This window comes from Oncorhynchus kisutch, unplaced genomic scaffold (assembly GCF_002021735.2).
Source record: "Oncorhynchus kisutch isolate 150728-3 unplaced genomic scaffold, Okis_V2 scaffold3956, whole genome shotgun sequence".
NCBI classification, from domain to species: Eukaryota; Metazoa; Chordata; class Actinopteri; order Salmoniformes; family Salmonidae; genus Oncorhynchus; species Oncorhynchus kisutch.
Window position 1 is genome coordinate 206,874 of NW_022265901.1, and position 17,500 is coordinate 224,373.

The 17,500-nt window shown below is 44.8% G+C and overlaps 1 protein-coding gene across 1 annotated transcript in view; it reads right to left on the minus strand.

Moving 5' to 3' along the window:
* LOC116372486 (regulator of G-protein signaling 12-like) overlaps nt 1-17,500 on the minus strand; it is a 55,039-nt gene that overhangs the window by 26,751 nt on the left and 10,788 nt on the right. Inside the window, 3 exon segments of the mRNA XM_031821288.1 lie at nt 6,284-6,427; nt 11,253-11,345; nt 12,128-12,297. Coding sequence (XP_031677148.1) covers nt 6,284-6,427; nt 11,253-11,345; nt 12,128-12,297 — 407 coding nt within the window.

A 17,500-nucleotide genomic window follows, 5' to 3' on the forward strand; every position in this document is an offset into this window, starting at 1 on the left:
GAGAGGGAGGGGGAGAGTATAGCTGTCAAACTTCATCAGGTTGAAGATCTAGAGAGGGAGGGGGGAGAGTATAGCTGTCAAACTTCATCAGGTTGAAGATCTAGAGAGGGAGGGGGGAGAGTATAGCTGTCAAACTTCATCAGGTTGAAAATCTAGAGAGGGAGGGGAGAGGGAGGGGGGAGAGTATAGCTGTCAAACTTCATCAGGTTGAAGATCTAGAGAGGGAGGGGGGAGAGTATAGCTGTCAAACTTCATCAGGTTGAAGGTCTAGAGAGGGAGGGGGAGAGTATAGCTGTCAAACTTCATCAGGTTGAAGATCTAGAGAGGGAGGGGGAGAGTATAGCTGTCAACTTCATCAGGTTGAAGATCTAGAGAGGGAGGGGGAGAGTATAGCTGTCAAACTTCATCAGGTTGAAAATCTAGAGAGGGAGGGGAGAGGGAGGGGGGAGAGTATAGCTGTCAAACTTCATCAGGTTGAAGTTCTAGAGAGGGAGGGGGGAGAGTATAGCTGTCAAACTTCATCAGGTTGAAGATCTAGAGAGGGAGGGGGAGAGTATAGCTGTCAAACTTCATCAGGTTGAAGATCTAGAGAGGGAGGGGGGAGAGTATAGCTGTCAAACTTCATCAGGTTGAAGATCTAGAGAGGGAGGGGGAGAGTATAGCTGTCAAACTTCATCAGGTTGAAGATCTAGAGAGGGAGGGGGGAGAGTATAGCTGTCAAACTTCATCAGGTTGAAGATCTAGAGAGGGAGGGGGAGAGTATAGCTGTCAAACTTCATCAGGTTGAAGATCTAGAGAGGGAGGGGGAGAGTATAGCTGTCAAACTTCATCAGGTTTGAAAATCTAGAGAGAGAGGGGGAGAGTATAGCTGTCAAACTTCATCAGGTTGAAGATCTAGAGAGGGAGGGGGAGGGAGGGGGGGAGAGTATAGCTGTCAAACTTCATCAGGTTGAAGATCTAGAGAGGGAGGGGGGAGAGTATAGCTGTCAAACTTCATCAGGTTGAAGATCTAGAGAGGGAGGGGGGAGAGTATAGCTGTCAAACTTCATCAGGTTGAAGATCTAGAGAGGGAGGGGGAGAGTATAGCTGTCAAACTTCATCAGGTTGAAGATCTAGAGAGGGAGGGGGAGGGAGGGGGGGGAGAGTATAGCTGTCAAACTTCATCAGGTTGAAGATCTAGAGAGGGAGGGGGGAGAGTATAGCTGTCAAACTTCATCAGGTTGAAGATCTAGAGAGGGAGGGGGGAGAGTATAGCTGTCAAACTTCATCAGGTTGAAGATCTAGAGAGGGAGGGGGGGAGAGTATAGCTGTCAAACTTCATCAGGTTGAAAATCTAGAGGGGGGAGGGGGGAGAGTATAGCTGTCAAACTTCATCAGGTTGAAGATCTAGAGAGGGAGGGGGAGAGTATAGCTGTCAAACTTCATCAGGTTGAAGATCTAGAGAGGGAGGGGGAGAGTATAGCTGTCAAACTTCATCAGGTTGAAGATCTAGAGAGGGAGGGGGAGAGTATAGCTGTCAAACTTCATCAGGTTGAAGATCTAGAGAGGGAGGGGGGAGAGTATAGCTGTCAAACTTCATCAGGTTGAAGATCTAGAGAGGGAGGGGGGGAGAGTATAGCTGTCAAACTTCATCAGGTTGAAGATCTAGAGAGGGAGGGGGGAGAGTATAGCTGTCAAACTTCATCAGGTTGAAAATCTAGAGGGGGAGGGGGGAGAGTATAGCTGTCAAACTTCATCAGGTTGAAGATCTAGAGAGGGAGGGGGGGAGAGTATAGCTGTCAAACTTCATCAGGTTGAAGATCTAGAGAGGGAGGGGGAGAGTATAGCTGTCAAACCTTCATCAGGTTGAAAATCTAGAGAGGGAGGGGAGAGGGAGGGGGGAGAGTATAGCTGTCAAACTTCATCAGGTTGAAGATCTAGAGAGGGAGGGGGGGAGAGTATAGCTGTCAAACTTCATCAGGTTGAAGATCTAGAGAGGGAGGGGGAGAGTATAGCTGTCAAACTTCATCAGGTTGAAGATCTAGAGAGGGAGGGGGAGAGTATAGCTGTCAAACTTCATCAGGTTGAAGATCTAGAGAGGGAGGGGGGAGAGTATAGCTGTCAAACTTCATCAGGTTGAAGATCTAGAGAGGGAGGGGGGAGAGTATAGCTGTCAAACTTCATCAGGTTGAAGATCTAGAGAGGGAGGGGGAGAGTATAGCTGTCAAACTTCATCAGGTTGAAGATCTAGAGAGGGAGGGGGGAGAGTATAGCTGTCAAACTTCATCAGGTTGAAGATCTAGAGAGGGAGGGGGGGAGAGTATAGCTGTCAAACTTCATCAGGTTGAAGATCTAGAGAGGGAGGGGGGAGAGTATAGCTGTCAAACTTCATCAGGTTGAAAATCTAGAGGGGGAGGGGGGAGAGTATAGCTGTCAAACTTCATCAGGTTGAAGATCTAGAGAGGGAGGGGAGAGAGTATAGCTGTCAAACTTCATCAGGTTGAAGATCTAGAGAGGGAGGGGGAGAGTATAGCTGTCAAACTTCATCAGGTTGAAAATCTAGAGAGGGAGGGGAGAGGGAGGGGGAGAGTATAGCTGTCAAACTTCATCAGGTTGAAGATCTAGAGAGGGAGGGGGGAGAGTATAGCTGTCAAACTTCATCAGGTTGAAAATCTAGAGAGGGGGAGGGGGGAGAGTATAGCTGTCAAACTTCATCCGGTTGAAGATCTAGAGAGGGAGGGGGGGAGAGTATAGCTGTCAAACTTCATCAGGTTGAAGATCTAGAGAGGGAGGGGGAGAGTATAGCTGTCAAACTTCATCAGGTTGAAAATCTAGAGAGGGAGGGGAGAGGGAGGGGGGAGAGTATAGCTGTCAAACTTCATCAGGTTGAAGATCTAGAGAGGGAGGGGGGAGAGTATAGCTGTCAAACTTCATCAGGTTGAAGATCTAGAGAGGGAGGGGGAGAGTATAGCTGTCAAACTTCATCAGGTTGAAGATCTAGAGAGGGAGGGGGAGAGTATAGCTGTCAAACTTCATCAGGTTGAAGATCTAGAGAGGGAGGGGGAGAGTATAGCTGTCAAACTTCATCAGGTTGAAGATCTAGAGAGGGAGGGGGGGAGAGTATAGCTGTCAAACTTCATCAGGTTGAAGATCTAGAGAGGGAGGGGGGAGAGTATAGCTGTCAAACTTCATCAGGTTGAAGATCTAGAGAGGGAGGGGGGAGAGTATAGCTGTCAAACTTCATCAGGTTGAAGATCTAGAGAGGGAGGGGGGAGAGTATAGCTGTCAAACTTCATCAGGTTGAAGATCTAGAGAGGGAGGGGGGAGAGTATAGCTGTCAAACTTCATCAGGTTGAAAATCTAGAGGGGGAGGGGGGAGAGTATAGCTGTCAAACTTCATCAGGTTGAAGATCTAGAGAGGGAGGGGGGAGAGTATAGCTGTCAAACTTCATCAGGTTGAAGATCTAGAGAGGGAGGGGGAGAGTATAGCTGTCAAACTTCATCAGGTTGAAAATCTAGAGAGGGAGGGGAGAGGGAGGGGGGAGAGTATAGCTGTCAAACTTCATCAGGTTGAAGATCTAGAGAGGGAGGGGGGAGAGTATAGCTGTTCAAACTTCATCAGGTTGAAGATCTAGAGAGGGAGGGGGGAGAGTATAGCTGTCAAACTTCATCAGGTTGAAAATCTAGAGGGGGAGGGGGGGAGAGTATAGCTGTCAAACTTCATCAGGTTGAAGATCTAGAGAGGGAGGGGGGAGAGTATAGCTGTCAAACTTCATCAGGTTGAAGATCTAGAGAGGGAGGGGGAGAGTATAGCTGTCAAACTTCATCAGGTTGAAAATCTAGAGAGGGAGGGGAGAGGGAGGGGGGAGAGTATAGCTGTTCAAACTTCATCAGGTTGAAGATCTAGAGAGGGAGGGGGGAGAGTATAGCTGTCAAACTTCATCAGGTTGAAGATCTAGAGAGGGAGGGGGAGAGTATAGCTGTCAAACTTCATCAGGTTGAAGATCTAGAGAGGGAGGGGGGAGAGTATAGCTGTCAAACTTCATCAGGTTGAAGATCTAGAGAGGGAGGGGGAGAGTATAGCTGTCAAACTTCATCAGGTTGAAGATCTAGAGAGGGAGGGGGGAGAGTATAGCTGTCAAATTTCATCAGGTTGAAGATCTAGAGAGGGAGGGGGAGAGTATAGCTGTCAAACTTCATCAGGTTGAAGATCTAGAGAGGGAGGGGGGAGAGTATAGCTGTCAAACTTCATCAGGTTGAAGATCTAGAGAGGGAGGGGGGAGAGTATAGCTGTCAAACTTCATCAGGTTGAAGATCTAGAGAGGGAGGGGGGAGAGTATAGCTGTCAAACTTCATCAGGTTGAAAATCTAGAGGGGGAGGGGGGAGAGTATAGCTGTCAAACTTCATCAGGTTGACGATCTAGAGAGGGAGGGGGGAGAGTATAGCTGTCAAACTTCATCAGGTTGAAGATCTAGAGAGGGAGGGGGAGAGTATAGCTGTCAAACTTCATCAGGTTGAAAATCTAGAGAGGGAGGGGAGAGGGAGGGGGGAGAGTATAGCTGTCAAACTTCATCAGGTTGAAGATCTAGAGAGGGAGGGGAGAGGGGGGGGGGGGGAGTGGTCTGTGGTCACTACCTGCAGAACCACTCCTTTATTGGGGGTGTCTTGCTAATTGTCTATCATTTCAACCAGTTATCTATTCCATTTGCACAACAGCATGTGAAATGTCTTGTCAATCAGTGTTGCTTCCTAAGTGGACAGTTTGATTTCACAGAAGTGTGATTGACTTGGAGTTACATTGTGTTGTTTAAGTGTTCCCTTAATTTTTTGGAGCAGTGTATATGTGTGTGTGTGTGTGTGTATGTGTGTGTGTGTGTGTGTGTGTGTGTGTATATATGTTAGTGAATATGTGTGTGGTGTGTGTGTGGTGGTGGTGTGTGAATTGTAGCGTCTGCTGGTTCTGGTTTTAGCCGTCTGGTGCCTGCTGTTATCAGTGTCTACCCATCTCATCTCTTCAGGGCAGATTGGGTGGACAGGGGGGGTGGACAGGGGGGGGGACCTGATCCCAGATCAGCACCCTGTATGAATACAGGCTCAGGTCAGGTGGTGCCTGCTGTTATCAGTGTCTACCCATCTCATCTCTTCAGGGCAGATTGGGTGGACAGGGGGGGTGGACAGGGGGGGGGACCTGATCCCAGATCAGCACCCTGTATGAATACAGGCTCAGGTCAGGTGGTGCCTGCTGTTATCAGTGTCTACCCATCTCATCTCTTCAGGGCAGATTGGGTGGACAGGGGGGGGTGGACAGGGGGGGGGACCTGATCCCAGATCAGCACCCTTTATGAATACAGGCTCAGGTCAGGTGGACAGGGGGGGGGACAGGGGGGGGGGACCTGATCCCAGATCAGCACCCTTTATGAATACAGGCTCAGGTCAGGTGGTGCCTGCTGTTATCAGTTGGGTGGGCTGATCCCAGATCAGCACCCTTTATGAATACAGGCTCAGGTCAGGTGGTGCCTGCTGTTATCAGTTGGGTGGGCTGATCCCAGATCAGGTCAGGTGGTGCTGATGACGCTGCAGCTAATATCAATGGAGCTTTTCATCTCTCTACTAACCCTATGGGCAAAGACGTTCACGCTCTCAGCGCTAATGCTAATGCTAGTGGGAATGGATAGGAAACTCTACGCTGAGGTTAGCATCAGAGGCTACTGCTAGAATTTATATGATGTTTTTCAGTTTCGTGTCTTATCTGGTTGGGACACTTGGAGTGTGTGTGTGTGGTGTGTGTGTGTGTGTGTGTGTGTGTGTGTGTGTGTGTGTGGTGTGTGTGTGTGTGTGTGTGGTGTGTGGTGTGTGTGTGTGTGTGTGTGTGGTGTGTGTGTGTGTGTGTGTGTGTGTGTGTGTGTGTGTGTGTGTGTGGTGTGTGTGTGTGTGTGGTGTGTGGTGTGTGTGTGTGTGAGTGTGTGTGTGTGTGTGTGTGTGTGGTGTGTGGTGTGTGTGTGTGTGAGTGTGTGTGTGTGTGTGTGTGTGTGTGTGTGTGTGTGTGTGTGTGTGTGTGGTGTGTGGTGTGTGTGTGAGTGTGAGTGTGTGGTGTGTGTGTGTGTGTGTGTGTGGTGTGTGTGTGAGTGTGTGTGTGGTGTGTGTGTGTGTGTGTGGTGTGTGGTGTGGTGTGGTATGTGGTGTGTGTGTGGGTGGTGTGTGTGTGTTGTGGTGTGTGTGTGTGTGTGTGTGTGTGTGTGTGTGTGTGTGTGTGTGTGTGTGGTGTGTGTGTGTGTGTGTGTGTGTGTGTGTGTGTGTTCCCACCTGTAGTTGCTGTTCCTTAAACATGTCTGGTCTGGGAGCGTTGAGAATATCGTCTGCCAGCTGGGCCTGACTGTCAATGTTGACCGGCGTAGTGGCCTTACTGGATAAATAACTGTTATAGATCTGTCTAGCTCTCTGAGATAACTGGAGGAGGAGAGGGGGGGGGGAGAGGAGAGGGAGAGGGAGAGGAGAGAGGGGGGAGGAGAGAGACAGAGGATAGGGGGGAGAGGGAGAGAGAGAGAGGGGGGAGGAGAGAGACAGAGGAGAGGGGGAGAGAGGGGGGGGGGGGGTGGGGGAGAGCGGGGGGGGGAGAGAGGAGGGAGAGAGGGGGGAGAGAGGAGGGAGAGGAGGAGGGGGAGGGGGGGGGGGAGAGGGAAAGAGAGAGAGAGAGGGGAGGAAGGGTGGGAGAGGGGTGGAGAGAGAGAGAGAGTGGGGGGGAAGAGGGAAAAGGGGGGAGGTGGAAAAAGGAGGCGAGAGAGGGAGGAGATAAGCATACACTTTAAGGGCTCTTCATATTGCAGTCAGTTACAACAGTCACATTCCATAATCACTGTCATAACATAACACATAATAACATAACCCATCATAACATCATGTCATCATAATATCATGTCATCATAACATCATGTCATCATAACATAACACATCATAACATCATGTCATCATAATATCATGTCATCATAACATCATGTCATCACAACATAACACATCATAACATCATGTCATCATAACATCATGTCATCATAACATCATGTCATCATAACATAACCCATCATAACATCATGTCATCATAACATAACCCATCATAACATCATGTCATCATACATAACACATCATAACATAACACATCATAACATCATGTCATCATAACATCATGTCATCATAACATAACACATCATAACATAACACATCATAACATCATGTCATCATAACATAACACATCATAACATCATGTCATCATAACATCATGTCATCACAACATCATGAACATCATGTCATCATAACATACACATCATAACATCATGTCATCACAACATAACACATCATAACAATCATTCATCATAACATCATGTCAGCATAACATCATGTCATCACAACATAACACATCATAACATCATGTCATCATAACATCATGACATCATAACATAACACATCATAACATCATGTCATCATACATAACACATCATAACATCATGTCATCACAACATCACCCATCATAACATCATGTCATCAAACATAACACATCATAACATCATGTCATCATAACATCATGTCATCACAACATCATGTCATCATAACATCATAACATCATGTCATCACAACATAACACATCATAACATCATGTCATCATAACATAACACATCATAACATCATGTCATCATAACATCATGTCATCATAACCATAACACATCATAACATCATGTCATCATAACATCATGTCATCATAACATCATGTCATCACAACAAACACACACAATCATAACATCATGTCAGCATACATACAATCATAACATCATGTCATCATAACATAACACATCATAAACATCATGTCATCACAACATAACACATCATAACATCATGTCATCACAGACATAACACATCATAACATAACACATCATAACATCATGTCATCACAAACATAACACATCATAACATCATGTCATCACAACATAACCAATCATAACATCATGTCATCACAACATAACACATCATAACATCATGTCATCATAACATCATGTCATCATAACATCATGTCATCATAACATCATGTCCATCACAACATAACACATCATAACATCATGTCATCATAACATCATGTCATCATAACATCATGTCATCACAACATAACACATCATAACATCATGTCATCACAACATAACACATCATAACATCATGTCATCATAACATCATGTCATCACAACATAACACAACATCATAACATCATGTCATCACAACATAAACACAGTCATCACATCATGTCATCATAACATCATGTCATCATAACATAACACATCATAACATCATGTCATCATAACATAACACATCACAACATCATGTCATCATAACATCATGTCATCATAACATCATGTCATCATAACATAACACATCATAACATCATGTCATCACAACATAACACATCATAACATCATGTCATCATAACATAACACATCATAACATCATGTCATCATAACATAACACATCATAACATCATGTCATCATAACATCATGTCATCATAACATCATGTCATCATAACATAACACATCATAACATCATGTCATCATAACATAACACATCATAACATCATGTCATCATAACATCATGTCATCATAACATCATGTCATCATAACATAACACATCATAACATCATGTCATCATAACATAACACATCATAACATCATGTCATCATAACATCATGTCATCATAACATCATGTCATCATAACATAACACATCATAACATCATGTCATCATAACATAACACATCATAACATCATGTCATCATAACATCATGTCATCACAACATAACACATCATAACATCATGTCATCATAACATCTTGTCATCATAACATCATGTCATCATAACATAACACATCATAACATCATGTCATCATAACATAACACATCACAACATCATGTCATCATAACATCATAACATCATGTCATCATAACATAACACATCATAACATCATGTCATCATAACATCATGTCATCATAACATAACACATCATAACATCATGTCATCATAACATCATGTCATCATAACATAACACATCATAACATCATTCATCACAACATAACACATCATAACATCATGTCATCACAACATAACAACATCATAACATAACACACATCATAACATCATGTCATCACAACATAACACATCATAACATCATGTCATCACAACATAACACATCATAACATCATGTCATCACAACATAACACATCATAACATCATGTCATCATAACATCATGTCATCATAACATAACACATCATAACATCATGTCATCATAACATCATGTCATCATAACATCATGTCATCACAACATAACACATCATACATCATGTCATCATAACATTCATGTCATCATAACATCATGTCATCACAACATAACACATCATAACATCATGTCATCACAACATAACACATCATAACATCATGTCCATCATAACATCATGTCATCACAACATAACACATCATAACATCATGTCATCACAACATAACACATCATCACATCATGTCATCATAACATCATGTCATCATAACATAACACATCATAACATCATGTCATCATAACATAACACATCACAACATCATGTCATCATAACATCATGTCATCATAACATCATGTCATGCATAACATAACACATCATACATCATGTCATCATAACATCATGTCATCATAACATCATGTCATCATAACATAACACATCATAACATCATGTCATCATAACATAACACATCATAACATCATGTCATCATAACATCATGTCATCATAACATAACACATCATAACATCATGTCATCATAACATAACACATCATAACATCATGTCATCATAACATCATGTCATCACAACATAACACATCATACATCATGTCATCATAACATCATGTCATCATAACATCATGTCATCATAACATAACACATCATAACATCATGTCATCATAACATAACACATCACAACATCATGTCATCACAACATCATGTCATCATAACATAACACATCATAACATCATGTCATCATAACATCATGTCATCATAACATAACACATCATAACATCATGTCATCATAACATCATGTCATCATAACATAACACAATCATAACATCATGTCATCACAACATAACACATCATAACATCATGTCATCATAACATCACCCATCATAACATCATGTCATCATAACATCATGTCATCATAACATCATGTCATCATAACATAACACATCATAACATCATGTCATCACAACATAACACATCATAACATCATGTCATCATAACATAACACATCATAACATCATGTCATCATAACATCATGTCATCATAAACATCATGTCATCATAACATAACACATCATAACATAACACATCATAACATAACACATCATAACATCATGTCATCACAACATAACACATCATAACATAACACATCATAACATAACACATCATAACATAACACATCACAACATAACACATCATAACATAACACATCATAACATAACCCATCATAACATCATGTCATCATAACATAACACATCATAACATAACCCATCATAACATCATGTCATCATAACATAACACATCATAACATAACACATCATAACATCATGTCATCATAACATCATGTCATCATAACATCATGTCATCATAACATAACCCATCATAACATCATGTCATCACAACATAACACATCATAACATCATGTCATCACAACATGCTCAACACTCTGTCACCACAAGCTACACTCAACACGCTTCTACACTCTGAGAAAAAGGGTTCCAAAATGTTTTTTTGGGGTTATCCCCATAGGAGAACACTTTTGGATCCAGGGTAGAACCCTTTTCTGTTCCATCTAGAATCCTCTGTAGAAAAGGTTCTATATGGAAGCCATACGGGTTCTACCTGGAACCAAAAGGGTTCTACATGGAACCAAAGGGGTTCTACATGGAACCAAAGAGGGATATTCAAAGTGCTATTAAATTCTGTACAAATTCACAGAATTGTTAATTGATGAGCATAATGAACAATAATAAATAACTAAAGTAGGACAGAATGTTTTTCCTCTGACCTGTTTCTTCAGAATAATAAGTAGGGACAGAATAATAAGTAGGACAGAATAATAAGTAGGACAGAATAATAAGTAGGACAGAATAATATGTAGCACAGAATAATAAGTAGGACAGAATAATAAGTAGGACAGAATAATAAGTAGGACAGAATAATAAGTAGGACAGAATGTTTTCCTCTGACCTGCTTCTTGTCGTTGTCGGGGACATGGCTGAAGAACTCACAGGCCTGCCAGAACACAATATTCTCCTCGCTAAACTCCTTCTTCAGGAACTCCTAATGGGTCAGAAACACAGAGACTCCTAATGGGTCAGAAACACAGAGAGACTCCTAATGGGTCAGAAACACAGAGACTCCTAATGGGTCAGAAACACAGAGAGACTCCTAATGGGTCAGAAACACAGAGACTCCTAATGGGTCAGAACCACAGAGAGACTCCTAATGGGTCAGAAACACAGAGAGACTCCTAATGGGTCAGAAACACAGAGAGACTCCTAATGGGTCAGAAACACAGAGAGACTCCTAATGGGTCAGAAACACAGACTCCTAATGGGTCAGAACCACAGAGAGACTCCTAATGGGTCAGAACCACACAGAGAGACTCCTAATGGGTCAGAAACACAGAGAGACTCCTAATGGGTCAGAAACACAGAGAGACTCCTAATGGGTCAGAAACACAGAGAGACTCCTAATGGGTCAGAACCACAGAGAGACTCCTAATGGGTCAGAACCACAGAGAGACTCCTAATGGGTCAGAAACACACAGAGACTCCTAATGGGTCAGAACCACAGAGACTCCTAATGGGTCAGAAACACAGAGAGACTCCTAATGGGTCAGAAACACAGACTCCTAATGGGTCAGAAACACAGAGCGACTCCTAATGGGTCAGAACCACAGAGACTCCTAATGGGTCAGAACCACACAGAGAGACTCCTAATGGGTCAGAACCACAGAGAGACTCCTAATGGGTCAGAACCACAGAGAGACTCCTAATGGGTCAGAAACACAGAGACCTAATGGGTCAGAACCACAGAGACTGTGTGTGTGTGGTACGTACTGAGAAGTATCTGACTCCGACCGGGTCCTGCAGCAGTCTCTCAAAGCAGGCCGCCCAGCTGGCCACCCGTCTCTCTGTGTGGCGTCGATGGCACTGGACACTGGGTAGACTGGCATTACTGTTCAGACTGTTGTCACTACCACAGCCCTGTAGGTCAACACTGTTCAGCTCTGGAGGGAGGGAGGGAGGGAAGGAGAGAGAGATAGAGAGAGGAGGAGACAGAGGGGAGGGAGGGAGAGAGAGAGAGAGAGAGAGAGAGAGAGAGAGAGAGAGATGAGAGAGAGAGAGAGAGGAGAGAGGGAGAGAGGGAGGGAGGGAGGGAGGGAGGGAGGGGGAGGAGGGAGGGAGGGAGGGAGGGAGGGAGGGAGGGAGGAGGGAGGGAGGGGAGGAGACAGAGGAGAGAGGGAGACAGAGGAGAGAGAGAGACAGAGGAGAGAGGGAGAGAGACAGAGGAGAGAGAGAGAGAGAGACAGAGGAGAGAGAGACAGAGGAGAGAGAGAGAGACAGAGGAGAGAGAAAGAGAGAGAGAGACAGAGGAGAGAGAAAGAGAGAGAGAGGAGAGGGACAGAGATGTAGAGAGACGGAGAGAGAGAGAAAGAGAGAGAGAGACAGAGAGAGAGAAAGAGAGAGTGAGAGAGAGAGAGGAGAGAGAGAGAGAGAGAGAGCTAGAGAGAGAGAGAGAGAGAGAAAGGAGAGATGTTAACACATTACTGTTCAGACTGTTGTTACTACCACAGCCCTGCAGGTCAACACTGTTCAGCTCTGGAGAACAGAGGCATTAACATACGGGTATGTCCCTGTACAAACCCTCCTGTAGGTTTTGAACTCCAACCCTGTTCCTGGAGAGAATCCCTCCTGTAGGTTGTAACTCCAACCCTGTTCCTGGAGAGAAACCCTCCTGTAGGTTTGAACTCCAACCCTGTTCCTGGAGAGAAACCCTCCTGTAGGTTGTAACTCCAACTCTGTTCCTGGAGAGAGACCCTCCTGTAGGTTTCAACTCCAACCCTGTTCCTGTAGAGAAACCCTCCTGTAGGTTTTAACTCCAACCAACAGTGGTCTTTCATACTGGTATGTAAACGATGGTCTGTCTATCTCCAAAGCCAGTACCTCGTACCACCAGAGGAACTGAGATCTGTTTCCTGTTCACAGTGACGTCTTCCTCCAAGCTAGAGTAACACTCCTCCCAGACTATCCATCTACACAAGAGTATAGATTTAATGTTGAATCCACAGAAACCTACACGGATAACAAACTAGCATATTGAGACACTTCTGGAGGAAAACTGAAGTGAAGTAACCAGACAAGGCCAAATATATTCACAATGACAACCCAGATACCAGGGAAAACAACCAAGATGGGATCTACAGTCTGGGTATAGTGATATAGATGCTACCACTACTGTCTGGATATAGCTGGTACAACTACTGTCTGGATATAGTGATATAGCTGGTACCACTACTGTACTGTGATATAGTGATTATAGGCTGGTACACTACTGTCTGGATATAGTGATATAGCTGGTACACTACTGTCTGGATATGGCTGGTACCACTACTGTCTGGATATAGTGATATAGCTGGTACCTACTACTGTCTGGGTATAGTGATATAGCTGGTACCACTACTACTGTCTGGATATAGCGATATAGCTGGTACCACTACTGTCTGGATATAGTTGATATAGATGGTACCACTACTGTTTGGATATAGTGATATAGCTGGTACCACTACTGTCTGGAATATAGCTGGTACCACTACTGTCTGGATTATAGTGATATAGCTGGTACCACTACTGTCTGGATATAGTGATATAGCTGGGTACCACTACTGTCTGGATATAGCTGGTACCACTACTGTCTGGATATAGACGGTACCACTACTGTCTGGATATAGTGATATAGCTGGTACCACTACTGTCTGGATATAGTGATATAGCTGGTACCACTACTGTCTGGATATAGCTGGTACCGCTACTGTCTGGATATAGATGGTACCACTACTGAGTTACCTGGGTATAGCTGGTAGGAGCCGGTGTGATGCCAACGAGGCAGGTACCTCATCCTCAGGGGGAGCCAGTTCCCTCCATCCATTCTCGACTCTTACTCCATCCATACACTATTGTTACACCACTGTGTCTCAAACCCCTGGCCTCTCGGACCAGACCCGGTCCCCTGGGAATGATGCCGTCCGGTCCCTCCGATACGTTAATCCGACACCGATTTAATCCGTTCTCAGTTCTCATCCAACGACTGAGAAGGCAACCCCAGAACAGATCGGAGAGGAGACGTCGTCGATGGCCTCCCTGGGGGAGCGACGGGCCTAATTAAATCCGTAAGTCATCCAATGAGAAGGACCATAGTGAGTCCCCCCATCAAGGACGTTGTTAACAGCTTCCTCAGTCGTTGCCTGACAATGACTCAGACTGAATTCAGTCAAGTGTTAGTCGTTCTCATCTAGACAGGAAAGACCATAGTGAGTCCCCCCCATCAAGGACGTTGTCAACAGCTTCCTCAGTCGTTGCCTGACAATGACTCAGAATGAATTCAGTCAAATGTTAGTCGTTCTCATCTAGACAGTCACCCAAGGAGGAAAGACCAGAGTCCCTGGTAGTAAACAAAAAGTTTCCTCCGTAATCTGACACCAAGTTGATCCTCAAATGCTATTTTACATACGGGAAGCGGGAAGGACCAAACTGAAGGTTGTTGGTAATAAAACAGGTTGTGGAGACTGAGACTGCTCCTTCCACCTGGACGTCTCATCACACTCCTCCACTCACGATCACACACGAGAGAGATAGAGAGAGAGAGAGAGAGACAGAGAGAGAGAAAAGAGAGAGAGAGAGAGGAGAGAGAGAGAGAGAGCGAGAGAGGAGAGATAGAGAGAGAGAGAAGAGAAGAGAGAGAGAAGAGAGGAAGAGAGAGAGAGAGAACAGAGAGACAGAGAGGGAGACGAGAGAGAGAGAGAGAGAGGGAGAAGAGAGAGAGAGAGAGAGAGAGAAGAGAAGAGAGAGAGGAGAGAGAGAGAGAGAGAGAGAGAGAGAGAGAGAAAAGAAGAAGAAAGAGAGGGAGAACTGGATTTAGAAAGAGAGAGAGAGAGCTTTGGGAAGAACAGATGTTTTCCCATGAAATAGAGAGACAGAAGAGGAGACAGAGAGAGAGAGAGAGAGGAGAGAGAGACAAGAGAGAGAGCTCCCCAGAGAGACCTGACCACTGTACCGCATCACAACAAGAGACACAACGACAGAATGAAAGAGAGAGAATGATGGGAAGGAGAGACAGAGTTGTTGACGACAATGATCCAGCACAGTGAAAGAGAGGGGAGAGCAGTGTCACACACACACACACACACACACACACACACACACACACACTCCTGCAGGCCTCTCATGGGGTAAAAGGATACAGACGTAACACTCACAGGACTTTGTGAATAATTTAACGCTACGGAGGAGAATGGAACCATAGACGTCAGGTAGAACACACACACACACACACACACACACACACACACACACACACACACACACACACACACAGACACAACAGGGTCACAGGAACATACCGTTTTAATGAGGAGCTAGGAGGAGGAAGTCGACTACTGGACACACACACCACACACACACACACACCACACACACACACACCACACACACAAACACAGACACAACAGGGTCACAGGAACATACCGTTTTAATGAGGAGCTAGGAGGAGGAAGTCGACTACTGGACACACACACACCACACACACATCTAACCATGGTGTAAATACGTATAGGTCTGTTGACTTCCTGTTGTGGTCGGGGTCCGGGCTGTTGTCATTTGAATAATGCCACAGAGCAGTTTCCCCTCAGGCTAATAGGCAAAGCAACGGAGAAAGAGTTTTACAACCTGCCGACGAACATTCTCTCACATCAACACACTGTTGTCCTCTTCAGCGTGGCCATCTAGCCTCTCCCCCAACGGTGCCACTGTTACGCGTTCAACCAAAGGGGGGTCTAACGCCGACTCGACAAGCGCTACGATATAACGTTAGCACATCATGCTAACGCAGGCCTATGTGAACACTGTGCTACTGGCGTTAGCACATGCTAATGCATAGCATCCCCTTTGTAAATAGTTATGCTAACGTTAGCACATGCTAATGCATAGCATCCCCTTTGTAAAAAGCTATGCTAACGTTAGCACATGCTAATGGATTTGCAAGCCTTTGCTATGCTAAGCTATGCTAACGCTATCACATGCTAATGCATAGCATCCCCTTTGTAAAAAGCAATGCTAACGTTAGCACATGCTAATGGATTTGCAAGCCTTTTGCTATGCTAAGCTATGCTAACGCTATCACATGCTAATGCATAGCATCCCCTTTGTAAAAAGCTATGCTAACGTTAGCACATTGCTAATGTATTTGCGAGCCTTTGGCTATGCTAAGCTATGCTAACGCTATCACATGCTAATGTATTTGCGAGCCTTTAGCTATGCTAAGCTATGCTAACGCTATCACATGCTAATTGGACGTCTGAAATGGATAGCGGAGAAGAGGGCAGTAGGGCGGACTGTTTCAAATAACCGACCTAGCAAGACATTTCACAGCAGCACTTTTACAGTAGGATTCTACACTCCCTTTCCAACGACACATGTACCCGCACAGCAAGCATAAACACACACACACACACACATCCCACACACACACACACATCACACACACACATTCACACACACACACACACACACACACACACACACACACACACACACACACACACACACACACACACACAACACACACCACACACACACACACACACACACACACACACACACACACACCACACACACAGAGGACTAAATGTGGCCTAAATCGAGAGGCTATTGCTCCATTTTAATGAATATGACTCTGTCTACCACACCTGCTGTCTCGACCTCTGAATTGCTCGGCATGAGAAAAGCCAACTGACATTTACTCCTGAGGTGCTGACCTGTTGTACCCTCTACACCACTGTGATTATTATTATCTTACCATGTTGGTCGTCTATGTGTTTGTGTGACTGTGTTTGAACATCTTGGCCATGTTCTGTTATAATCTCCACCCGGCACAGCCAAGAAGAGGACTGGCCACCCCTCATAGCCTGGTTCCTCTCTAGGGTTTCTAATCCCACCCGGCACAGCCAAGAGGACGAGCCCAACCCCTCATGCCTGGCCTTCCTAGGTAATCTCCCACCGGCACAGCCAGAAGAGACGAGCCACCCCTCATAGCCTGGTTCCTCTCTAGGTTTCTAATCTCCACCCGGCACAGCCAGAAGAGGACTGGCCACCCCTCATAGCATGGTTCCTCTCTAGGTTTCTAATCTCCACCCGCACAGCCAGAAGAGGGACTGG